Source organism: Syngnathus acus, chromosome 17 (genome assembly GCF_901709675.1).
Source record: "Syngnathus acus chromosome 17, fSynAcu1.2, whole genome shotgun sequence".
In the NCBI taxonomy this organism is placed as follows: Eukaryota; Metazoa; Chordata; class Actinopteri; order Syngnathiformes; family Syngnathidae; genus Syngnathus; species Syngnathus acus.
Window position 1 is genome coordinate 10531954 of NC_051102.1, and position 25960 is coordinate 10557913.

The 25960-nt window shown below is 44.0% G+C and overlaps 4 protein-coding genes and 1 long non-coding RNA gene across 8 annotated transcripts; 3 read left to right on the top strand and 2 right to left on the bottom strand.

Moving 5' to 3' along the window:
- Positions 1-43: 43 nt before the first annotated feature.
- Positions 44-12144, bottom strand: acin1a (apoptotic chromatin condensation inducer 1a). Its single transcript, XM_037275571.1, has 18 exons — positions 11974-12144; positions 10015-10080; positions 9408-9519; positions 9274-9329; positions 5774-8464; positions 5495-5623; positions 5275-5354; positions 3939-3996; positions 3730-3769; positions 3480-3622; positions 3263-3406; positions 3013-3196; positions 2511-2656; positions 2159-2266; positions 1976-2083; positions 1591-1897; positions 1406-1506; positions 44-1328 (listed from the first exon to the last, which is right to left on the bottom strand). The coding sequence occupies exons 1-18, from the start codon at positions 12109-12111 to the stop codon at positions 993-995; spliced, it is 4947 nt and encodes a 1648-aa protein (XP_037131466.1). The 5' UTR covers positions 12112-12144; the 3' UTR covers positions 44-992.
- A 750-nt stretch (positions 12145-12894) lies between these two features.
- On the top strand, positions 12895-14255 carry c17h14orf119 (chromosome 17 C14orf119 homolog). The gene is made up of 2 exons (XM_037276699.1): positions 12895-13598; positions 13676-14255. Exons 1-2 carry the CDS (start codon positions 13167-13169, stop codon positions 13847-13849), a joined length of 606 nt encoding a protein of 201 aa, XP_037132594.1. The 5' UTR covers positions 12895-13166; the 3' UTR covers positions 13850-14255.
- A 380-nt stretch (positions 14256-14635) lies between these two features.
- Positions 14636-17973, top strand: dhrs1 (dehydrogenase/reductase (SDR family) member 1). Of its 3 annotated transcripts, XM_037276041.1 has the most exons (10): positions 14647-14757; positions 15207-15278; positions 15696-15844; positions 16222-16365; positions 16583-16662; positions 16740-16872; positions 16936-17067; positions 17144-17213; positions 17398-17478; positions 17550-17973. In XM_037276041.1, exons 3-10 carry the CDS (start codon positions 15701-15703, stop codon positions 17684-17686), a joined length of 921 nt encoding a protein of 306 aa, XP_037131936.1. In that variant the 5' UTR covers positions 14647-14757; positions 15207-15278; positions 15696-15700; the 3' UTR covers positions 17687-17973. The 3 variants fall into 3 exon arrangements, with proteins under 3 accessions (XP_037131938.1, XP_037131936.1, XP_037131937.1); XM_037276043.1 differs by lacking the exon at positions 15207-15278 and having other exon boundaries at positions 14636-14757; XM_037276042.1 differs by lacking the exon at positions 14647-14757 and having other exon boundaries at positions 15003-15278.
- A 1128-nt stretch (positions 17974-19101) lies between these two features.
- Positions 19102-23306, top strand: homeza (homeobox and leucine zipper encoding a). Of its 2 annotated transcripts, XM_037276039.1 has the most exons (3): positions 19102-19519; positions 20262-20345; positions 20692-23306. In XM_037276039.1, the coding sequence occupies exon 3, from the start codon at positions 20719-20721 to the stop codon at positions 22708-22710; it is 1992 nt and encodes a 663-aa protein (XP_037131934.1). In that variant the 5' UTR covers positions 19102-19519; positions 20262-20345; positions 20692-20718; the 3' UTR covers positions 22711-23306. The 2 variants fall into 2 exon arrangements, with proteins under 2 accessions (XP_037131934.1, XP_037131935.1); XM_037276040.1 differs by lacking the exon at positions 20262-20345 and having other exon boundaries at positions 19103-19519.
- A 56-nt stretch (positions 23307-23362) lies between these two features.
- LOC119137056 lies at positions 23363-24058 on the bottom strand. Its single transcript, XR_005100853.1, has 4 exons — positions 24030-24058; positions 23793-23850; positions 23667-23697; positions 23363-23599 (listed from the first exon to the last, which is right to left on the bottom strand). It is a non-coding gene; the product is annotated as an uncharacterized LOC119137056 (long non-coding RNA).
- Positions 24059-25960: the final 1902 nt, after the last annotated feature.

Consider the following 25960-nt stretch of genomic DNA (forward strand, 5'->3'; position numbering starts at 1 on the left):
CAGATTGAGAGGAGGGGGGGGGGAAAAAACAGGCAGGCCATTATTTTCAAACTTTTTACCAATTTTTTTTATTTGTACATTCACCACTGATAGGCGTAATCAAAGAAGAAATTAAAATAAAACAAAGCATTTGTACTAGAATGCTAGAATAAAAACAATATTAAAATCATTGGTGAGAAAACTGAAAATAGTACAACCTCCCCTTGACAGCCTGTATAAGCCCAACTTGGTGAGCACGTCGGAGGACGCCAAGAGAAGGGAACGAACATAGATGAGATAATAATAAAGCAATCTGGTGCGACCGAAAATGCGCCGCCTCCAGTCTCCATGTATATTTTTTTTCTTTTCCAGACAGCCGGAGAGAGGAACACTGCATCGCCTAAGAACAAAATACTCCAAAGCTGCCTCAGTTAAAAAGGTATGATTAAAGATGTCTGTACAGAATGCCGCACGTTGGCCACATTTCAGCGCATCTCTGCACAGAGACGAGTTTGCTCTTCCTCTGTCTCGGGAGGCAGGACGGCTGAGAAGATTGTTGGTTTCCATGCAGCAACAAGTCCTCCCCATCCAAAGTGCAAGCCTGTTAAATGTGGAGTCAAAGAGCAAATGATGGCACCAATACTTTTGGTCAGAAGGGGAAGATGAGGGAGAAGGGAGGAACGAAAGGACCCAGCAGTCGTACTGCTATGCTGCCTGGAGGAAAATCAAAGAAACAGTGCTGGCAAATGCATGAAATGAAGGTCATTTACATCAAACCTCGACAAGGAGTGACTCATACAACAACACTGCAACTTTTCTGGTCCCCTATCGACACGTCTGCGTGTGTGCACGTGTGCTTTGAGGTGAGAACTAGGAGGGAGGGAGGGAGGGAGGGAAGGAGGGTGACGACGTGGGTTGGTCCTTTGCTGGGTCTCAGTTGGAAACAAAGTACATGTGGTGGAAGGCAAATGGAAGAGGGCCCCCGGGGTTCTTAAGACAGTTCCATCAGCTGATTAACGCCGCCTGTCTCGCGGGTCGCTGCGGCTACGAGAGCGTCTGCTGCCCCCATCTCCGCTGGCCCCCGGCCTTCGGTAGCCATCCCTGTATTTGTCAGTCTCCCTGTCCTTCTCCCTTTCTCTACCTCTATCCCTGTCTCGTTCTCTCTCTCGGTCTTTGTCTTTCGCCCCCTCGCTCCGCTCTCCTGTTGCAAGAGCACCACCTTTGCTTTTCTCCTTTCGCTCTTCTTTGCTTTTTTTCTCCTCCTCCTCCTCCTCCTGCTGTTGCTGCTGCTTCAGTCGTTGTTCACGTTCCTTCATCCGCTCCGCTCTGGCGGCTTCCCTCTCGACAAACTGAAACGGAGACGAACGAATGAAGCGCTGCTCTGAGATAAAAAGGGCGTGCGCGAGCAGAGACAAAGCGCTTGTACCTGTTCATCTGTAAGTGGAAGCCAATAGATGCAAGGAGTTGCTTTAGTTTTCCGAAAAAGATCATCAAGAAGCTTTGCTGGGGGTTCCTCGGCAGCTTTCTCTGCAAAAACGAACACCGACCGGTCTGGCTTGCATCTGGCTGGCGTGTGCACAGCGTGCTGGTGGTGTCTTGTGCCGTCCGTACCTTTCTTTTCAGTCTTCTTCTCCTTGCTCTTCCCCCTCTCCTTGCGCCGTCTCTCCCTTGAGCGTGACCTCCGGTGATCTCCCACTCCATCATTTGCAGCTTTTCCAAACTCCCGGACCTTGTCGCGGTCCCACTCGCGCTCCGAGCGCGCCTTCTCCCTGCGCTCCATTTCCCGCTCGCGTTCGGCCCACTGGTCTCGCTTGGGAAGGAGGGGAGGCAGGCTGGCTGCTTGAAAACGGTTGGAAGCCGGCCACTGCTCCTCCGTTCCTGGTTTCTCCGCTGCGCCCAAGCCTTTGTGGAAGTCCAGCTAAAAAGCGCAGGCATGGTCAAGCGAACACCTTTTTTTTTTTTTTTAACTGAACAAATGGAACTCGTGATGGATTACCTCATCCTGCTGGCTGAAGTCTACGTTAAGAACTTTTGGGTTACTCTGAGGCCACTTGACTCCATGGAGAGCTTCTCGTGTTGCAATTGCCTCCTCTGAACTTGAATACTAGAGGAAGCGAGGTGGCTAGTTTACCCAGACTGCAGTTGTTCAATGAAAACCGCACAATTAAAATGAACTCACAGTGACGTAGCAGTGAGATTTGATTTTGTCAATCCAGAAGCCGTCCTCCACCAAGGTGCCAGTTCGGCCCAGCAGTTCCTTCAGTTGCCCAAGAGTGAATGGCCTCACCTAAACAGCATCAATGCATAACACACTCACTCATGCATTGCTATTCAACCAAGACTGAAACATTCAGAGCTCATTTGTTCAAACTCAGCAAGTGCACAGTACACCAGGTCCAAAAAGAGAATCTATTGTCTCCATTAAGAATATAAAAAAAAAAAAAAAAAAAAAAAAAAAAAAAAAAGAGTCCTGAAATGGTGAAACAAGACACACACAATTGGTGAGTGATCCAACCTATTTGTTTTCTCACCAGGTTGCTGACGTGAACAATGCTGGAAACTTTGCCACGTGGAGGAGATGGTTGTTGTGTGGTGCGTACGGGGTCATCAATGGTGATGGAAACGCCCGATTTTTGCTGACTGATGGAGCGACGAATGAGGGTGCTGCTTTCGACCGCTGGTAGAGAGATGGGAAAAGAGTCAGGCGAGTGGCTGAAATCTATCACCATCATACAATTTGCTAAATCAGCAGACACAGGCACTCTTGTGCATGTGGCACAATATTTCTTCCTCAACAATCCAATTGTAGTTATTTACTCATCTACCACCCCTAAATACATCTGCCTCACTGGAGCACTACCCTTCATTTACAGAGAAAATATACAAAAAGTAATCATACTTCTTCGTATCCCTTTTCATGCATGTTAAAAAGGACATATGCAGGAGGTGTATCAATAGGTGTGTGTTTGTTTTGGTTCAGGTGGATCTTGACATATCTGGAATCAATGAAAGAACAAGACAAATATATATTACCAGTGCTGATTTCTCCATCGTGGGTGGGTTGGACTGGTGACTGGGTTTCCATGTCTTCCTCAGGTTTGTCTTCATGAGATTGGGTCCTATTGTGGTCTCCCTGAATGTCATTTTCCTCCACATGCTCACATCTCCTCCTCTTGGTTTGTTTCTGTCCATTCTCTTGACTCTCGGAAGGCACCTCCTTCGATCCAGAAATGAGGTCAGCTCGGCGGCAAAAGGCACACATTCAACTAGCTGTATACCGTACTTGGGTGACAGTGCGTCGGATCTGAAGGTCCTGCTCCGAAGTCTCTTGACTTTCTTCCTCAGTGTCAGACAGCACAACTTCCTCAGGATGCAGGTCCACAACAGCATCTTGGACCGAACCCGGACGGACGTCAGGGATCAGAGACTGGGAACAAAAGACCTTTTAAGCATTTTTCAGCCACGGAAGAAGACTGTCAGTCACAGTGTGTTGTTCATACCTTGAGTGAATCTGTGGTGATGCTGATGGAAGGTTTCTTGCCAGTGACCGCAGTGCAGGAACCCCACCTCCTCTTGCGACCACCTGCAGTCCCAGATTCCTGATCGCCATCTGTACTGCCGGTGCCTGGAGAGGACTTATTGCCTGTCATTCATTGCAGCAATAAACAGCGTAAGAAGATTGAATCCTTGAAATCTGTCTAACAAAATAAATGAACGCATTGAACAGAGATAAACAGACAATATACGTACTGCTAAGAGAGATCTTCCGAGGTGAGAAGGCCTTGTATGCCTGAAAGACAAGGGGGGAAAAATGTAACCCAACGTAATGGAGGAAAGATGAACGTGATACACAATGGTATGTTTGATAGATCCCATAGTGCTGTATCTCAAACACTAAATAAAATCTGGGCAGCATTAGACAATATTAAAAAAAAAAAAAAAGGCTGAACAATTCTTACCTCCTCACTGGCCTCCACAAGTTTCTCTGACTCTGCCATAGCAGACTCAATCCCGTGGCTTTGTTCCATTTCATTCGCATTAGAAGAAAAGGAGAAAACACATTTTTGCATGTTAATAATGAATTAAAATAACAAATTATTATTTTAAACTTAAGAGGGGTTATAACAAATCTTGATACAAAAAAATAGTTACTTACATATAATTTGATTACTGTACATTTTTTATTGTAATCAACAGGTTCACCATGCAAACAAGGGGTATGATCTTTCAACCTAGTGCTTTACCCTGATTTAACACTACGGCAAATAATACAGAATTCCTCCAGGTGCTACAAGTGAGACGCGTAAACTAAAAGCAGGCGACGAAACGCTCCCTAAAAGCGCTGAAAATACGACGTGCAATCGTGAAAATGAGAAGCATAGTAATACATCCGCAGTCCGCCTCCGGCCCAAGCGAAACGTTCCGGAACGGTGACGCAGTGAGCAAAATGCCCCCCTCTGCTGGTGTCACCTCAAGGGAGCACAGTAGTAACGATTAATCCAACTTGGCAACGAACGCACGCACGCACGAGCAAGTGCGTCGTCAAAAAATAGAAGAGCGGCGGCGGAGTGCCGCAGCGAACTGAGCTCCCTCTCTCCGTCATACCTTCCTCCCACCACAGGTTACTCTTGTCCGAAAGCGTTTATGGCTACCTCGGCAGCCAGCGGTAGCACATCGGCGGCGGCCTCGCCCGCCATTTGTCTTATCGAATTTGATCTTCAGTCTTTTCCAAATCTTCGAGCGCTTGCAAAAAAAAGCATCGAAGGTGCCATAGTTATGTCGCAAAGATCAGGAATCAGGACCCACGTGTTGGCTCCAAGGCAGCCACGACTATTGCCTGATAGGAAATACTTCTGCAGGGAACTCAACATTTCTTGAAAACGCAATCTGTCTTCACACAAAGCCAGTGTTACAAAAGTGACTTTGTAAAAAAATAAAATAAAAAATAAATAAAGAAAAAATTAAACAATAACAAGTGACTGGTCGCTAGGGAAACAAACCTTTTTTTTCGTGCAAATTTAGGTAATTTCGGAGAAATCTATTGAATGAAATTGAAAGCTAACCCCAAAATCTGCAGATATTTAATTATGCTTATAAAGTGCATCAATAAAGATAACAATACTATTATGGCGAGTTCAACTTAAGTGTCAATAACTGCAGCATGTACTCCACAACATACCTGGATGCCACCTTGTTAAGCTTCACTGTATTCGTTTTGTTTTACACAACATCCCACCTTGATGAGATTTGACGGATAGACAGATGAGCCCACTATACCAAGACATAAAACCACACCTTGATTCATCCTTTGGCTCCAATCCTTCACCGTCTTTGCTTTTCATCTCATCTCCGGCTGTTGTTTCAAGGAATGGTTTCTAGGATATGACGTGGCACCACAATGTTTATTTAATATATGAATGAAAGGAAATAACCAGCCGTTAGAAACCATTGATTGGAGGAGAAAAAATGTCATTCAAAGATAATATTGATACATTTTAGAAATGGAGCCACTAACCTTGGCCTGACTAGCCTCATCATCTGCTGTGCTTGTCTTCTCAACAGACTTTTGGGTTTCTTTTATGCTGTCAGCTTGAGCCACAGCAGTCACTTGACACTGGGCTGAAGTACTGTCACGGTTTCCTTCCTAAAAGCAAGTAGCAGAGAAATGATTTCCTACCCGTTCATGTACATTCTGTGTAATGTCTGTAGTTTATAGAACTGGAATTCATTGATTAGCCCAAGGTAGCACATGCTGCAAACTGGCTGTAAATACGATTCCATTTCAATTTCCTACCCTTCTATTCTTTGAAGTGGAGATTTTATCATGAGAAGAGGAGGATGAGGAAGAGGACGAGCGGGATGAGGAGGACCCGGAATCGGATTCAGAGGAAGCCGAATCGTTGGAGGATGAACGTTTTTCTCTTCTTTGTACAGCGTTTGCTGGGCTTGCAGCAACTTGGTCTTGAGTCACATCTTTCAACGTCTTGCTGCTTCCCTTGGCCAGCTCATCCTGCCTCACGGAACCATCTTTTGCATTCTCCTGCGATGCTTCGGCTGCTAAACCTTCTTTGGAACTTGTTTTGTTGTGAAAAGCAGACTCTTCCTCAGAACGGCACCCCAGCAGACCCTGTGTTTTAGTGCTAACTTCCTGTTGAGCAGAGGTTTGGCTCTCCCGCTGCTCTCCGAAACCGGCAGGGGAGGAGGAGGAGAAAAGTGACACCTGAGTCTGGGGCGTATCGGAGAAGGTGCGATGCCGTTTGATGACCATGGAGGTGGTGGACTGGGCCTGAACGGGCGGGTCTCTTAAGAAGCGGAATTTCTTCAGCGATGACGGCGGAGATGCCAATGGTGACCTCGATTCCGCTGCTTGGGATTCACTCGGAGCTTTGGCATCTTCCTGGACTTCTGCCACTGTTTTTCTATCTAGTCCTGTGAAAAGGGGAGGAGCGGGAGAGGTAAGAGAGAGCGGGAGTTCAATGTCCAACTCCTTGGCTGTTTTCTTCTCTAACATTTCCTGTCCACTCGCCCTTGCCACTGCTATTTTGTCCTCAAGCCTGTTTTCAAGAGCCTCCCCCCTCTCTTGATCCTTCCTATCAAGATTGACTGGCCCTTGCGTCTCTGTTCTATCGCCCGGCGCCAGTTGCTCTTGCTTTGCGCATGCTCTCGCCAGACGCTCTTTTTCTAGTCGTTCTTGCTCGACACGTGTTTTCTCCAGATGCTCCAGCCGCTCCCTTTCCAGGCGCTCTTGCTCCAGTCGTTCTCGCTCTCTTTCTAGACGCTCTCTTTCTAGACGCTCTCGCTCCAGGCGCTCTCTTTGCAGGCGCTCTCGCTCCAGATGTTCTCGTTCCAGGCGCTCTCGTTCAAGGCGCTCTCTTTCTAGACGCTCTCGCTCCAGGCGCTCTCGCTCCAGTCGTTCTTTCTCCACTTGCATTCTGTGAAGACGTTCCTGCTCTAAAGCGCGTTCTTTCTGCTTCCTCAAGGCTTCCTCTCTCTCCCTTCGCTCCTTCTCCAATGCTTCTTGTTCACGCCGTTGTTTTTCCAATGCTTCTCGCTCCCTCTCGAGTCGCTGCTGCTCTAATTTTTCCCTTTCTAACCGTTCCTGCTCCAATGCCCTTTCTTTGTCTTTTCTCTCTGCCTCCAAAGCTTTCGCCCTTTCTAACATTTCTTTCTCAAGAGCCTTTTCTCTTTGCTCTCGTTCCCGTTCCAAAGCCTGGATTCTTTCTAACTCCATTTCTCTGGCTTGCTTTTCCATCTCCTCTCGTTCTCGCTGGAGACGTTCTTGCTCTAAGGCCCTTTGCTTTTCCATCTCCCTTTGCCTCTCCAGCGCCATCGCTTGCTCTCTCGCCAAGGTTTGCTCTCGCTCTTCCTGCTTCCAAGCCAAAGATTGTTCCCTCTCCAGCCTCTCTCTTTCTGAAGCAAGTTTCTTCTCTGACTGCAGAGCTTCTCGCTCTTGTCTTTCTAAGACCTGCTGCCTCTCAAATCTCTCCATTTCCTTCTGTTCCCACTGAAGCGCTCGTTTGCGCTCTTCCTCCAAAGCTCGCTCTTGCTCGAGGCTTCTTAGCCTTTCTGGTCTGTGCAGCTCAAGGACCTTTTCTGACTCCAGCTCAGATTCCCTCCCTTCCACGGTGGAAGTCTTAAGCACACTCACAGGAATATGACTTTGAGCCGAATGTGTTCCGATGATGCCCTGGTTGATGCCCGTTCTCATAGAAACTGGCACGTGACCTGCGGCGGTAGCCAATGAGAGACCCTCAACGTGTTCTGTGCCACAAAAAGATGTGGCTATTGTTGGATTGTTGTCTTTCCGACTCCCTTCTCCATTGCCACCGGGCCAAAAAGCCCCGGAGAAAGCGCCTTCGGACTCCATTTTACGTGCCAGGAGACTTAACGGGCCGGGTTTACGCTCCACGTGTCCGCTCCTTTGTGGCTCCGGGCTGCTACTGCGACTACCACTGCTCGAGGAACCGGAGCTGGAGTTACTGGGTGAGTGCCTTGCTGGGGCTACATCCAGACCAGGGGGGCTCTGTTTTGGGGTGTCAGGCAAAGAGAAAGATAATTCTGGAGGTGGGGACGGAGGAGGCGTTGGCTGGCGGAGTTGAGGAGATAAAAGGGAAGGGATGTGCTGCGGCTGCTGGGGTTGGCGAGACGCTCCGCACCTCTCCCGAGTTGAGGGCCCTCTGGCTGGTTGTTTCTGTGTTTTCCTGCGAACGTTACTGCCCCAGTCATCATCGTCATCCCCATCCTCCTCGCCGTCCTCACTATCATCATCGTCACTGTCGGCTGGGAAGTCGCTGGCCGCAGAACTTTTCTCCGGTTGATGCTCATTGCCGGGAACATGCATGGTAATGGACACAGAAGCGGGAGGAGCAGACATGTGAGCTTCCTGGTTGTTATTAGCCTCTCCCTCAGTTACTGCAGAAAAGCGGATCCCTCCATCAGATGGCTCGGGTGGCTTGTGCTGGTCAGCCGAGGCTGGGGTCACATCCTGAGGAGAAATTGGAGGACCAAAAAGGTTTGCAGTGGCATCGCTCGAATTTTGTAGCAGTATTTGACCCGGAGTAAGTTGTTGTTTTTTAAAGGAGAAGTCAATCGGCCCAAAAGTCTTGACAATAATATGTTGTATTTCCGATGCCTGTAAGTATATTATTCCCATGCTGCCGTTTTATTGTATTTGAAAACATGCAAATATTTATGAGTCATAATTCATGGCCAGGTTTCCATAGGAATCCACTTTTGAGCAGCGGGATTGATTTTCGGGAAAAGTCATCATGGTCGATAAAAAAACAAAACGGTTATAACAGTAGAGGAAGCATTACATCTGGAGATGATGAGAAATATAGGGATGACTGAGCAGCCCCTCCCCTCCCCAGTGAAGAGCAGCCATACGGCAACACAGTTCAACGTAGCTTATAGTAAAATATTGTCTTTTTGATGTGAAAGGGATGGCATGGTATGTGCGAGCTTTAAGAGGCCTGCCTACTATGACTTCTTGATTGATATCACAATCCAAAAATAAAAGCATCATTGAGTTATCTCATTGTTCTAGCAGAAACAATCTCAATTATTGTCACTTCACTTGCTCCAAAACTCAAGTAAAATGGCTTCCGAAATTGGCCAATGCGTGGGGAGGAAATTCCACCTTGGGTTATTGGCTGTTGCGACATCCGCCGACTTCGAATGAAACCGCAACACATTTTCAAAACAACGTGCCCGCACGAGTGTCAAGAGGCCTTAAGACATTGAACTTGGACGTGCTGCGTGGATACAGTCCATATGATGGGGAAAAGGTCTGACCTGGGCTTGCGAAGGACATGCAATGCTGTTATTAACGTCTCTGCGTTCCTCTTGTTCTGTTTGCAAAAGGTAAATGAATTAAAAGTGGCATCACCATGAACATATCTGCCCGAACAAATTGTTCTTCCACTTACCGTTAGTATCATTGGCTTGAAGGGCCTCTCTCTCCCGAAGTTGGCGCAAGAGCTCTTGTTGTTTAGCCAGATACTGCTGAATGAGGCTATTCTGGCTCATTTCCTCGCTAATCTAAATGCAGAAAGGTTCATGAAAGTAAGTTGCAAGTCATTGGGCAATCATACCTGGAGACCTTTTGAAGATACTGACAAGAATGCACTGTTATGAAGTATATGTTAAAACTGTATGACCTGACAGAAGATTATGATTTAAAGAATGTAACATTTCCCCCCCCCCCCCTTTTCATAGTCTATTAGCACCCTCTTTAGTGAAAAGTTGACACTGCAGTCAGTGACCTTTTCCATAGGAGAATGTGTTGCAACAGTAATGATATGAAGTAATCAATGGCATACCGATGGAATAATCGATTCTAAAAAGATTTGTTAGCGGCAGCCCTAATTACAATTACATTCGTTTACTTGTCTGGCTCAACTAGCAATGTAACAGCCATGGTTAATAGCGGTTTGTTTAAATTCACATTCTTACGCTCAGAGATAGAGAGCGGGACTGAAAAGAGGCACCATTCAAATAATGCTATGCTCGCAGTTTCAAAACTGCAACACTTGCCTGAGAGTTTGGCTGCAGTCCATCATAAGGAGTGAAGGTCTTCTGCAGATTTTCCACCATAAGAGCCTGTCATTGAAGGAAAAGATAGTATGGTTGCTTATTGCACGGTAAGGGCAACAAAGACAAAGCAAAGCTCCCAACCAATATTATCGCCTAACAGGAACTACCTGGATATTCTGTCAGAGCAAAAACTGTTGCGACAATGTAGCAAGTAATATCTAACTACTGCCACTCAATGTGTGGGCCCTCCCGCAGATCAGACCACAAGTGTTGAGATGGGTCGACAAATTGTTGGGTTGCCGTTATATTTCACTGGCCATTTAAAAAGGCTATACACGGCAACTGTCTTGTCAAGAGCTCCTTTCTTTTTTGCAGAATCCAAAATGCTCACACACAAGCAGACGCATTGTGTCCTCTTGTCTACTCTTCCCCATTGCCATTATAATCTCGGTTGCGTGCTTCACGTAGATCGCGGCGCCGACTGAAGGTGTGGTCGGGTGAAAAACAAAATAAAGTTCATTCAAAACCAATATTCAAATTTGAATACAAAATAAAAGGATGTTAGGAATTTTGGGTCTAAAAAATGAAAAAAACTTTCGTCTGCAGCTGGAGGGCAGAGCGAGCTCCCCTCAGCCTACAGCTCGCTATTTATTCTTCATTTTGCATTTTAAAAGTTAAATGTACTATGTGTTAAAAGTATTTAGAAGCAAGGGAACTGTTTGGCGGTCTAAGGGGGCTCATAATGGTATAACACTGAAGGTGTAAATCCTTCCCAAAACAAAATAATAAATATTTTCAATTTTGAAAATAATACCAATAAAAAGAGTCAACCTCTACTTGGCCGATTTAACTAATTGCAGGCATTTTTGGGAACGATAATTAACATTGAAAGGAGCAACTGGGGGTCAAATCTGGGTCAGGGTGAATGGTCGCATCCAATTGGGTCCCTAAGCAATACCTTTCATGATAGTTGCTCTTTCCCAGCCACTGTCGTGGGAAGGGCACCGCATCATGCGAGTAACTCGCTGTGACAACTCCCGACCAAAAGGAACTAAGCGAAAAGTCTAAAATACATAAATAGCTACATATATATACTTGCAACATTTGCCACAGAAAATCAACATCTGGCACCACTAAGAGATGATAGAATGAAAATCAGATAATGTATACTCTGTTGGTTTTACCATCAACGGCACACTTGATGTTATTGCATTGTTAAACTCTCGAAATATACTTATGAGAATGAAAAAAATAATCTACAGAGGAGAGGAATGTAAAAGCAAAATAGAAACACAACTGATGATTTTTAGGAGCAATTACGATGTCAAAAAAAAAAAGAAGAAAAACCACGATTGTGTCAATGATAACATTTGGTTGATGGCCGGTAGAAAAGTAAACAATCCAGCTCGTCAATGACCTACGGCAGCTCAAAGGCCTCAAACACATTTGCAGAATTCACAGACCCTAAGTCGTCAGCACATAGCGAGAAGTAATAAAAAAAAACCAGATTACTTCGATCATAACTTAACAGTCTTTATTTACGCGTTGAAAATATGTGAATCTAGCAAAATGAGGTAGTTGTTAACAATTAACCAGACTCTCGGGTGTTTCAGACAGAGAGTGTAAACAGTAGAAATCCACCGAGGCCACTGCTAAACTCACGGCGCTAGCCACAATTGCCAATGAGCTAACAGGCAAACATCACATTTCGAGATGTGCACTCAAGTTTACTTAACTCTTTGTGTGATCGGTATGTTCACCAACACGGAACGCAGTTAAAATAAACACAGATGAAAAAAGGAGTAAAAATGTAATCGAGTGGAAATTATCCAACTCTAGCGACTCCGCTGTTCAACAGTAACGCTACTCGGATGTCGGCCCTCGAGAAAGCATCAGCCCGTCTCATCGTTATCCCCAACTCGCTGCAATGGTGGCCGCACAACCGCTAGAGGAACTCACCCCTTTGAGTCTTTTGACAAGAGCATTCTTTTGTCCGCTTTTTGGCAATCCCCTTTCCTCAAGAGCAGCTTTTAAGTCTGCTACACGAAGAGAGTGGAGCGGTCTCCCGTCCAGGGTTACGTCTTCGAGGTCCGCCATTTTCCGTTCCTCTGGACCGATTCCAGCGAGAGCGTCGAGCAACGCCCTCCTACAGACGACGTCATCGCTGACGACTTCCTCCATCCATATTCAAAAAAAGAAACTGAATACTTTTAGGGTTTTTTTTCACCATTTTCTTCACAACCTATTTTTAAAACCTAAGTCTATTTTGGTTTTACATTTGGTTGGTAGTACAGTTTGATATTAAGTGAATGACTTTATTTGCGTGATTGATGCGCAGTTTTGATACTTCTGATCATCGACTGGTGCGCTTTGCGCCGAACTCTACAACGCAGTCTGTTTGCAACGTTCACGTCCGTTTGAATTGCCCTCACTTATGGAAACACTGCAGAACGCATGAAATATAATGTCAAAAGTTTGGTGTTTGTTACTACCTCCTAAATGGGGGAAATACAGTTACTGTAGGCCTGCATCATTGGATGGATGGGTGATGCATGCATGCATGGATGAATGGAGGGAGGGAGGGAGCGAGAGAAAATGGGTGATCATGATACTGGCTTAATTAATGTCTTTTTTCCCCCCACTATTTACTTTTTTAACAAGTATTGTCCGTGTTTTCTCTTTTTTTTTTTATATAACTGTAGATCTACTTTTGCAAGCCCCGGTGTATGAGATGATGTGTTTTAATTCAATATTTCATCAAATATTTTACCAATCTTTTCTCCCCCCATTTATATCCGTATTTTCAAATGACTCATTGAGATTGCAAGACAAAGCAGTAATGTTGGAGATCAATGGGTGGCGGTAATGCGCCATTACAGATTGCAAACGGCCGATAAATACGATGAAGAACAGCAAACGAAGAAGTGGTCATGACGGCTCCTCTTTAGATATGACAATTAGGCTACTAAAGGTGGGCTGACGCCTTCGTGCACAAAGGTACTTCATGTTCATGGTTGCCCGTTAAACGTACATTTGATTTGATCTTATAGCAATCCAAGGATTTCCTCATTCGTTTGGTATTGCCGATTGATCCAAACCACATAAGTCGCTGCTTGCTCTTCTCATGTTGAAACCAAAGAGCCTGTCCAAAGATGTCATGGTTCAATTCCGTCACTCAAAACTCGGAGCACCAGCAGCAATTGTCGACGGACAGCCGCAAAATGTCGGCCACAGACGGCTTGTGCGGTCCTTACCGCTCCAGGCTCGGGGGTGCGCCGACGACTGCGGCGTCACCGACCATGGCAACACAAGACCGGCTCGGCCTCTCATCTCGGGGGTCGGAGGGCTTTCCCTCGGCACCCCAGGGTGTCGCCGGACCCCCCACCCTGGAGAATTTGACATGCGGAGGTCAGGTCAGAGAGCCCGTGCCCATCTCTTATGTGAGCCTCCAGGAGCAGAGGTGCGTCCTGAGCTGGTTCCAAAGCTGGAATTCCTCTCAGCGGGAGAGATTTCTGCAGGACCTGGTGGGCAAAGCCGTGCCTGGGAAGGTGTGCACGCTTCTGGACTCTCTCAGTACTCTTCAGGTAATGGCACAATGTACCCACCCAGTGGTGTTAAATGTCCAAATTGATGAAACCTTTCCTTTTTGCACTTTGTCAAGGTTAAGGACAGACTACCAAACATATTTGAATGCCAGCTTCGCCTGTGGACACAGTGGTTTGAGTCCTGGGGAGAAGAAGAGCGCAATCATTTCTTATACATACTGGAAGAGAGGGATCCCACATTTGTTTCCCACTTTTACACCTGTGTAGCAGGTACAGCGGGCAGAGACTAAATCATGATGTCCAACTCACGCAGGGAGGGTCAAGAAGCAAAATGAATGTGATAGTCACAGTAAATATGGAGGTGTTAGCACGCTGAGATGTTACCTTTACGTTGAATCGACTTTGGAGCATTGTGACCAACTTTTAAAAAGTCGGATTCTTTAGGGAAACATCACATGCAAAAAAAAATGATTTGTCATACACCGCCTTTCTTTTTGGTTTGTTAGTTAGTTTGTTTTTTAATCACCAAACTAACAGTGTTTAATGCGTACTGTACTTCATGGACAAATCTTGATTGAACCTCTAGCTTTAAGAGCTGTATGATCATTTTTCACGGTGACTACCCTGGTTTATATACTGGATATGGTGTGGACATTTTTTGTAAACCTGTACAAATAAACAGTATACATTATTGTACCCTTGTTTTGTTTCTGATATGACGCATAGGTTCAAAATGCAGGAAAACGCATATTGGGGTTCTTCAGTGGTTTTCAAAAAGTATTTTGTCAATTTTCAATGATAAAGCCTTCAGGTGTAGTTAATACATTTTCTCTCACTTTCTCACCACACTCAAGAATTGAATGATAACCTGTTTTTTCCTCACAGTGTCACACAAAGTACTTTTACTACCTCTAAATGATGTCAACAAAAACCAGACTTCATCTTAGCCGCGTTGTATATTTATAGAGTTCTTCAAGTTTATTAGTTGCAAAATATACTAACTTACTCTATTGTAAAATATACATTTCACCGTAGGAGGGCAGTAAAGCAACAATATCGTATAGCAGCTGCGGTAGAATGTCTCGAAAAGAAGAAAGGAGGAGTTGCATTCATCTCCTATCAGCAGCAAAGCCTTCGCAATTTGCCAGATAAGTCCGGAGACGTCGCTGGAAGAAAGAAATATCGGACTCCAATCGCTGTAAGTTGCCGCATTTATCCGATTTCAATCAGTTATAGATTAATTTATTTTTTTGCACTGAATGTGAAATAATATTTCTGGTCAATTTAAATGGCAATTAACAGCTGCTCATTTTCTACATTTGCATAATATTTCGAATTTACATATGTCTCCTTTTACACTGGATGCAAAGTCTTGTTTTTCTTAGTATGTGGTCATTTGTCTTTTCGGATGGTTATTTAGATAACTCGAGTTACTGCAATAAGTGCAACTACTACCTGTTGACCTTTGTGCCGCTCACTCTTTCCCCCATTCCATGACTATGAAGTAATCGTGAATGCACTGGCGTCATCACGTGAATGGTGACCAATTGCTGTACACGCCCCGTTATTTTTTTTCTTCTTTTTTTTTCTTGTTGACCATGGCCACAAGAAGAACCTAAGTGACGCTGCACTTTTTTTTGCTTTAAGTTGTGTCGTGCCTCTCATTGTTGCCACTCACTACCGAACAGCGTCTGTCCAAGAAAATCCGAGCTGAAAACGGTAACGGAAAGTCTTCACTTTTGAAATATATTGCTGTTTGTATTTCTAAAAACGTCATCATCACTCTTACGCAAATGCTGGATCGTCATGCAAGGGTGAATGAAAAGCATTTTTTTCGATATACTTTGTTAGTTTGAGGTCAGGGGTCACTAATCTTTTCTGAAGATAAGAGCTACTTTGTTGGTCCTATAATGCAAAGGACTATCAGATACCTTTAATAATGTAGATCGTATTATTACTGATCATTTCTCTCAATGTTTTATTTCTATAAATCTCTGCTCGTGTTTATGTTTTCAAAAGATGACTTCTTCAACATTCTTAGAAAATCACAATGTCTCTTCACTGTTCAAAAGCTTCTGTGCATTTTGATGGGCAAAAATTGGCCACATTGACCTATGATGTATCTGCGGTCCACAGAGAACATGTCCCTGTCCGGTTGGATCTGCGTGGTCACAGGTGCCTCCAGAGGCATTGGTAAAGGAATCGCCCTGCAGCTTTGTGAGGCAGGCGCTACCGTCTACATCACAGGACGGAAGGAAGCGCCTCTTAATGAAACAGCAACACAGGTGACATTTTCAGCTGGGTGTGGCAACAAGCACATACCAAGACGTTAGTCTTGAGCTAAGGCATTTTCTTTTTACTTCCTCTTTCTGTAGATCATTGTTTACCAATTGGTTAATTCCTCTTTAAATATCTGCTTGTTTTGATATGAAATAATTGTTCACTTTGTGTTAATTAGATGACTAGTGCATGATTTGTGTTTTTTTTTTTAATGAAATAATTGTTGACTTCATGATAATTAGATGACTAGTGCGTGATTTTATTTTCTTTCAAATTCACATCTACAATTTATATTGTCTGTCTGTTCATTTTAAAACGCAATTAAATGCTAAAAATGACTTTATGGGAAAAACTGATTGGTGTGTGCTCTCTCTCTGCTCAGGTAAACCAGAGGGGTGGAAAGTGTGTGCCGGTCATCTGTGATTCAACTAATGATTCAGACATTGAGAAACTCTTTGAACGCATAAAACTGGAACAAAGTGGCAGACTGGATCTCCTAGTAAACAATGCATACGCTGGAGTACAGGTTAGTGGCATTCAAGCACTAATTCTCATACTGCAGATCCTCCAAAGTGGAAAACATTCTCTTTTGTAATAGTGGTTGGCGTCTAAATTTCTGCCAAATAAAAACAATGTCAAGTGAGCGAATGTGCCCCCGCCTCTAAGATTTGTCATGATAACATTAACTGTGCAAGAAACCTTTAATTGTTTATCATCTCACAAAATATTCGCTGTCATTGCAGACCATCTTTGAGAACCAGGGGAAAAAGTTCTGGGAGACGGAGCCGTCTATGTGGGATACCATAAACAACACGGGCCTAAGGTAGTAAGCACTTTGAATGGACAACATGAATTCATTTAACCTTTTTTTTTTGTTTGTTTTAATTCTCAATCTGGCAGAAGCCACTATATCTGTTCGGTGTATGCGGCCCGTATGATGGTCGCTCAAGGTCAAGGTTTGATCATCACCATTTCATCCATGGGAGGAGTGCGATATCTCTTCAATGTTCCATACGGTGTTGGGAAAGCGGCAGTAAGTTGGCGTTTCCCTCGGTCTGGGATTTATCTTTGGAGTAATTCAACAATTTGTTTACAGTGTGACCGCATGGCAGCAGATATGGCTTTGGAGCTTCGCAAAAGCGGCGTGGCATCCATCAGTCTGTGGCCCGGACCAGTGAAGACAGAGATAATAGAAGAGATGGTGCTTTCAGATGATTCACAACAGAAAGTAGATCCCAAGCCAGATGAACTCCATGTGTAAAGTATGCCATTTACGCCAAGTATCTCAATTGTTTCACCCTCAGACTAAGGATGTGTTTGTCAATGGAGAAACCACTGAATTTAGTGGCCTGTGCATTGTCAACCTTGCTCAAGGTAAGCCTATTCTCCATTTGCTTTTTAATCGACTTCTTTGCAATGTTCTGCCCCATTATTATATTATTATTATTGTTGTCTTTGTGGAATACACATTAATAATCCACTTGTGTTTAGACAGCTAAGGAGATATTTTTATTTTGTTATATGGCATCAACTAATGAACTCTGTCTCCATTTCAAAGATAAAAACCTGATGTCGCTGAGTGGAAAAATTCTCATGACCTGTGAACTGGCGAGGCGTTATGGGCTCCGAGACTTTAACGGTGAGCCACTTTTGGGGGAAGACTGAAAATCAAAGTGTTTGTATGGTATTTATTTTTGTTTGCTTTTCCAGGGCGCAGTGTTGAAGACTTCACCTCCGTGAAGTTCCTGCTGACCCAAGTTCCGCGTCTCTCCTGGCTCTCATATGTGGTCCCTTCTTTTATAAGAATTCCACGCTCTATGCTTTCCATGGGTAGCACCAATGTCTAGCCACATGATGTGGCGTGGAAAACCTCTTTGTGATGCAACTGCCACAAGTGCCTATTGAAATTAAGAAAAAAAATAATAATAAAGAATCTGAGGATGGTAATATTGTGAGTGAGCTAGAAGACCTTGGAAAATGTGATTTGTTAAAGAGACAGTCCCATTGATAATATAGGTTCAATAATATTGGCTCTGGGCAGATAACATTGACATTGTAGCACAAAGAGGCTGAAGTCTAATGGCTTACAGCCGAGAGAAATGCCATAAAATAATGAAAGTAAACTGATGGAAATAAAAAAAACATTTTGTATTTGTACTCTTTTCCATTATTTGTTATCTACCATGGTAGCATGACCACAAAATTGCGTGCGCTTTGTTATTGGTTAGTCATATACATATAGAGAGAGCTTCTACTCATGCTTATTACCTTTTTTTGTTTAAAAATGTAAAATTGTATTTGTGATTACTCCTGAAGCTGTATTGGATATGGATGCAGCCAGAATGTATAACAATATTTTGGATCAAATATTAAAGCACATACGTACATATGCATATTTTTACAAAAAGTGTTACTACTTTACAGTACAGTATGCTATTAATAAAGATGACTAAAGGGTTAAACTGCTGTTTTGTCTTATTCTGAACATTTAATACTACCATTTCACACCCACGAAACTGTTTACATCAATTGAAGACTCCAATCTCAGCTTTTAATGTTTTCACTGTGCTTGCTTTTGTGCAATCCATCTAGATATACACCCTGAAAAGAATTTTTCTCTATAATAGTCCTTTCATTTGAAACTCCAGGTCCATTTGATACACTGTACTAAACTGGTCCTGTATTGAATTTTTAACTGAGCATTATGCTGCATTTTTATATCTATTTAAAGGAAGCTATCTGACGGTACATTTCCCTTATTTCCTCTCAGGAAAAGAAACTGTTGGTAACTCATTTGTAGCCTACCCTCAAAATGAATCTCATCCTTTTTGGGAAGTGTTTTCCCCTTCCACCTTTGTGCTGACTCCAGTGTTGTGCGCGTCATTTCTTTTTTTCTTTTTTTTTTTTGGAGCCTGTCTCTTCAAATTTGCATAAGCACCATCATTAGCTCGATAGCTACTGGTGAATACATGGACATGTTTCATATCATTTGAACAAATAAAGACGGAAAAACACATCACGTCAACTGCTGCTGGTTACTCCATGCATGATTCGACATCCATGATTCTCTACGCAAATAAATCTCATCGTAATGTGGCCCAGATTTGATGGGGGGCGCAACGTGGTTAACGTAGAGGGGAAAGAAAAAAAGAAAAAAAAGTGGTGAGCCCACTGGCCGGGATTTGTTGTACAGACGCTTTCTCCCACCAATGTGAAGCCTTCCCCGGCAGACTGGCACACCCACTACGCCGAGGCCGTGACAGTCAGTTGGGCCTGGTTGGGCTTCCTGGTCCGCAGCTCCGCCTCGCCTCGATCTGGCCGGACAGTGGAAACACTTCTCAACAGAACAAAAGCGGCCGCGGACCAAGCAGCGATCGCGACCGAACACCAGCTCTCAGTCGGGAGAAAAAGACGCCTAAGACGGGGGCAAGCGAGACTAAGTCCAAGGAAAGGGTGACAAACTTCGTCGCCGTCGCATCTTGCCTTCCTTGGCCGTTAATCCGACGAGGCGCTCGGTGAAATAAGCCAAGGGTCAAGCCGCCAGACGGACGGGCATTGTGTCCAGTCTTCTTCCAAACTTCGGCCATTTAGAGCCGCCTCTCATTCAACGGAAACTGGACCCTTTTCAACTCGTTGTCCTTTCGCTCGCACGGAGCTCCGGGACAACGGATTCTTTTGGGGTAAGTTTATTTTCAGCGTTAAATCCAAGTGTGTCTGGCGGCGAAGTGCGCCAGCTCAGTCAAGCGTTTTACTTAGTACGCCATAAAGGGGCACAGGCACGACTACCATTGTTAGGGGTACAACCAGCAACTTTTTACCCGATTCAAACCTTATTTGGAAAAACATGTTCCATTTCAATGCATTACGTCTCGGATGAAAAAAACAAAACACGGGACAGCTACTTGAATTAGCGCCCCTATTTGTTCCAATAGGTCACGAATGACGAACGTTGTGGCGTTCGAGTTGGCTCGTGGTTTGGTTACACATTTTCTTTTGGCGTAGGCAAAAAAAGCCACCTCAATCTTCGGCCATGGCGCAGTCTCAAAACAAGATGCGTATTTTTCCTTCTTTCCCATTTAAAATGTTACCCGTTATTGAGAAATGAGTGGCTTTTTTTGTTGTTTTTGTTTATATATGATGGACGACAGTGCCCAGGCTATGCTTGTTTTGGGCTATTCACAAAAACCCAAAGAATAAAAGAAAAGTAAATGATTAGTACTTAATCCTAATTATGAACTGTTTAATTCAAAATAGTTTCACAAAAAAGTTTCATTATCAATTTGTTTGATAGATACCTGTTGCTTAACATTAAAACAAACTACCAAACTCTCTAAAGGTGTTTTTAAGTTGAATACTTTTTAACTTGGAAAAAAAAAAAAGTCTGACTAATGCTGATCATTTTCTCCGTTTATAAATTCACAGGCTTCTGCTCTGCTGTTTGCCTTCACGAAGGGGCTCTACTTGTCTTTGGAAACTTGAAGTGGAACAAAGCCTAATAAGAAAAGGGTGAGAACGTAACCGTGAAGGGTTTTCTCATGGATGTCCGTTCTCCACACTCCCACCCTTTGCGACCAGTCCCCCCCCCCCCCCCCCCCCCGCTCACACAAAACAAAAGTCACCCACCACACTTTGGGGGAGGGGAACCCAGTCTGGACCGGGTATACGACTCGTTTCAGGGGGAGTTCAGAATAAGGAGTTCAAAGTAGAGGGGGGGAGGGGGAACAGCTGTCCGATAACTGACTTCGACAATGAGGGCAAAACAAAAGTTGTGAAAACATTAGCATATAAACTCTAGTGGTCTGACATTTTTGGGAAACTCTCACCATATGAAATAATAGCCTTTTTCTTCCAGGTGAAACACCCTACTTGCAAGGCCCAGATGGCGACCTTCGATGAACAAAACGGCAGAGTGGGAGCGCACGTGGCCAAGAAGTTCTTGGATAGCAAAACCACAAAGACTGTTTGTAAAGTAAAGCAAGAAGATAAACACGCTGTTAAAGATTTGCATCTTCCTGCCAGGTCACCCGAAAGCAACCCGGGCTCCGCATCCAGTTTCACTACCAACCACAACGCTGTTGTGTGCTTGCCTCTTGTCTCCGAAGAACTGAAATTGGTGTGGACACATTCGGATCAAACCCGCGAACTGGACTCCATTCCAGAGCTCGTCCAAGCCTTTAACTTGTTTCCATACCCGTCGTCACTCGAGGTCAACACCCTAGCCCGGCTTTGCTCTTTGCCCTTGGACAAAGTTAAGGTTTGGTTTATGGTACAGAGAATCAAATACGGGATCAGTTGGTCATCAGAGGAGATAGAGGAGACACGGCGGAAACTATCAGTGCCATATTCTTTTGATGACTCCACTGAACCGAGTGAGGAAGCCAAAGTCATTGAGGAGAAAGATTCTGTCGCCCAACCTGTTTTGCCTATTGTGTCTCCTCAGAAGAAGAAACCAAAATGTGAATCACCAGATTCTTACAAAGCAACCAAATCCACTTCCCCGTGTTTCAGTTCCACATTACCGCCGCCTCAGGATTCCTACTTCTACCGCCCACCAAGTGACATACCATCAAGTGCTAATGCGGTGGCCGCCGCCGTCGCCGATGCTGCTACTGCTGCTGCTGCTCCTGCTGACGTGTCCTTAGACCTTTCGGGCTCCTCTCCACAACAACACCGCCACGGACGCTACAAAAAGTCTAAAGCTCAGCTTGCTGCCCTTCGCAAGAGTTTTTTGAGAGAGAACTGGCCTGCAGAGGTGGAGCTTAGGCGCTTGCAGGAGGAGACCGGTTTGAGCCGCAACGACATCCGAAAATGGTTCAGCGACAGCCGTTACCAGCTTAGAGTCGGACGAGGGAGTCTGGCAGCGGCCCAGGGCTTTTCTAGCCTCCCAGCTGTAGGAGGCAAACACGAACAACAAAGCGAACCTCTTTCACTCACGACTCAAAAGAGTCGTCTTTTTAATCCGGCGGGGAAGGGCCAGGAGGTAGCCCGAAGCAATGTGATAAGAAATTCACATTTCTTCCAGACTTTCTTGTCTCACAGCCTTGAGGCTTTCGGGGAACGGGACCTCGAGGCGGAGGGATATGAAGCCATGGAAGATCTGTCTGGTGATGGAGACAGTCTAAAAGACGGGGAGCAAAGCGAAGAAGAACCTTTACCGTTGGTCAAGCCCTGCAAGCTGGACCAACAGGCTCCTCCGCAGGAACCGCCTGACGCGTGCAAATCCTCTCCCAGCTCCTCCCCCTCTGGAACTCCACCACCTGAGGCGTCACCATACAAACTGCCCTCAGACAACATCAGCAGCACGTCAAAGAAGTCCGAGCACTCGGCCAGGGGCAATAATCTACACCTCTCAACAGCGTCGACATCCCGGTCATCTGGCGGCAGACCCAGGAAGACCAAGGAGCAGTTGGCTTTATTGAAGCAGCACTTCCTACGCTGTCAGTGGCCCAAGAGTGATGATTACACAGAACTTGTTAGGATTACCGGTTTACCTCGAGCTGATGTTATCCAGTGGTTTGGGGACACGCGTTATGCTGTTAAAAACGGCCAACTGCGATGGGTTAAGGGGGTCCGTGACAAATTCTTGGCAGAGCTGGCCGCCCAGCAGAGTAACGCCGCTTTACCTAATGGCTCGGGATTGTCTCCACGGGTCGGAGGTAGCCGCAAACGAAAAGCTCAAGTGAATGGAACCGGCGCAGGTTGCCCGAATGTCCAACCGTTAGTACGATATTTTCTCTCAACGGGCTCGCTCAACGAAAAAGACCTTGACACATTATGCAAGAAATCCAAAATGAGTTACCAGCAAGTGCGAGACTGGTTTTCAGCTCAGGTTGTGGGCGAGGTTCACCAAAAACCTCTTGTTGCAGATTAAAGCGGTTGAAGCCCACAAAAGGGCTCGTGTTGACTCAGTACTCGAATATCGTCTCTACCAGCAAGCTTAGTCGTCACTTGGGGTGATTACATTTTTGCTTTATCTGAAGCATTGCATTGTAACGTTTAGTCTTCCAAGTACAAGCCCAGATCAAGGTTTGAGGCTTGTATACTTTCTGTTTATCCTAATATATTTGAAACGGAATAACTTTGCTGCCCGTGTCGCTGTAAATAGGAAAGAAAATTGTACACTGGTTTGCTATATTTTTTTCTTATTTGTTTGTTTAGATATGAACTGCAGAATAGCTCATTGTAGCAGTAATTTAAACTGGTGGCTCTTTTGGTACCCGAATACAGTGGACGAGACAACTTGGCCACTGACATTTTGAGTAATCATTCCTTTCTAACCCATTATTCCTTGTAAGGAATGCACACTGGACATTTATTTTCCCCTTTAATTTGACATCTTGCACTTTGGATTTGGAGCCTGCTGCCGTTTTGTCCAATTATTTCATGTACTAAACACTGTCCTCCTTCAACCTGCTGTTGTTTGTTAACTTATACAAGTTTAGATTAAAAAGAAAAGTGACAAACATTGCCATTCACCTCTGCCGTATGTATCCCAAACACAATTCACTTGGCTAATCTGTTGAAATACTTTTACTTTAAAGTAACCGTACTTAAGAACAGCACAACATTCAATTTCTTTTCATCTTCAATAGCATACGTGTGAGATCGTATGACTGATAAATTACTCCATGGAAAACAACACAGTGCAACAACTGAACTGGACCAAAAAAAAAAAAGTCTGCTTCAACGGGTTTGATTAATGCCTAGGTGAGTGTACTGATAAAGCAGCCATTTGATGGAACTGGAAGCTGCTTGGGCTTCTGTGGACGACACAAATTGAAGAGGGGAAGACGCAAATGCGACAAAAAGATGAATTGTATTTCTTACCTTGTAGATGGGGTGTTGGGAATTGTGGTCCCTTTAAAAACAATAAGCAGCACCAAGACATTTAATATTCTGACAAACTTCATATGCACTAATGAATGACAGGAAACGAAAGAAATTGCAACTTACTGTGTCCATGTTAAAGAAAAGGGCTGTGGCTAGACAAAGAAGTGATGGATCCAGGACTCTGAGTAAAATTCCAAACATGGGAGAAATGATTTTCACATTTTCTTCAAATTCAGACACATCTTTTTCAAAATAATGAGTAACTCCACAAATAACCAGCTCCACAACAGTACAGTCTTTTTGTTCATTTCAAATGTTGGAAAATTTCAAAAAATGTATAGAACGATCACGGTACTTAACTCTACGAGATGCAAGACCAAGACCTCTGTTTCTGGGCCACATTGGACCTAGGGGACTGAAACCACAGAACACATATGGATGCTGAAATGTCATTATTGTAAATTAGAGGCTGTATAACAAAACGGCTGTCAAACGTACCTCATCGTTCTTGAGTGAGCAGTAACTGGAGATGGAAGAACAATGAAATTAGTCGACAACACATCAGTATTTTTAAAGAATGCCGTTCTCGTAGCAAACAAAACTGCAAGGTTTGAAGATTAAATTCTTCATTAGGATTTATAATATATAATAAATCATTCTTCAACTGTATTGCAAAGGATTTGTATGATTCTGCTTAATTACAAATATACAATAGAAACAAACCAAAAATGAAAAAGAGGTAACTGGAATTACCAGGAGGAGTGACAGCCACAGGAAGTGAGATCCTTCGAACGCTGCACAGTGCACGAGACAGAAACGTTTCACTTACAGCCTCAACACAAGTCATTATTGTGAAAAATAAATGTGCTTTTACCCATTTGTTTGAAATGGTGAAGGAGAACCCTATGGAGAGCAGACTAGCGCTATTAACACCTTTTCCCAAAACACTTTTGAAATTCAAAACACAACACGTACCCTCAGTGAGAGAGGCTTTTTCAACTCTGCCATCTCTCTTTGCAACTCCATATTTTGGCTTTTTAAATCAGCATTCTCTCTTTTCAATTCAGCTATTTGCCTTATGACAAAAGAATCAACAGTGACAATTTGGGTAAATGGCATTTTGGGGGGGGAACAATAAATGTATCCTGAATTCACCTGTAACTCTGCTGAGTGACTTCTTTCAGGCACTTTTCTAGTTCGACAGACTTGTGTTTGAAATACGCCATGGTTCGCTCCATTTGCGTCTGTTGAAAACTGGTAATCTGAGGGATGAGTTCTCATCTTTAGATGTTCAGATTTGATTTCAGGGCTTTTTTCAGTCACCAATCAAGGTTGAATACCTGTCAGAATGTGAGAGCGATTAAAAAAGACAGCAGTCAGGTATGAACAAACCTGTAAAATGCGTTCTAGCCGTGAAACGAGGAGCTCTACGGGGTCCATGAAAAACATCTTGTCCTGCGGTTTCATCTAAAAAAAAAACAAAGCCTTTTTGAATATTACAAACACCACATACAGCAACATTTCCAAAGAAATCATTTCTGATTTGTTGTTTCATAAGGGCAAAATCTGAATGGTGTGTGTAAATGTACACTGCATAATTTCATTCCTCAATGTTATATTTCCATATAACCGTGTCATTTTCTACTACAGCACAATTGAAGATTATGAGAATACAAGTGAACCCTCAAAAGTAGTCATCATCAAGTGTGACCACCATCTGCGTCACACAGCGTATCACATTTATTGCACTGCACAGGTGTGACTTCAGCACCCCGCAATAAAAGGCCACTTCAAACTGTAGTTTTACTGTAGTAAGGAAGGAGGATCTGGTTCTGGAACCTCTGCCTGACCTACAACTGGACTAGACATGTTTGGATCACCGCAACATAAGATATAAAACAGAACCAACCTTGTCTGTGATGGGAATATATTTGCAGCTGCTTCCACATATGACGCATTTCGCTGAGGACAAATGCACAATCCCAACAGTGACTTTGTGAACTACTTTTTACATGGGATTTGAATATGATGAGAACAGACCAGCTTTGGCAGATTGAATGCAAGCTTCACAGCAGATGTGTCCACAGGTAGAAACTGCAAACGTTGATCCACGTCTTATGAAGCACTTGTTACAGTGGAACCACTCCATTTGCTCTCCTTAGATCTAGTATGGTTGCACACACACAAACAAACAAACAAACAGACGCTAAGAGCAAAACTATTCACTTTGAAAACGACTTTTTTTTTTTAAACAAATTACTTTTAAGTGTGTTATCACGTTATATTTAAGT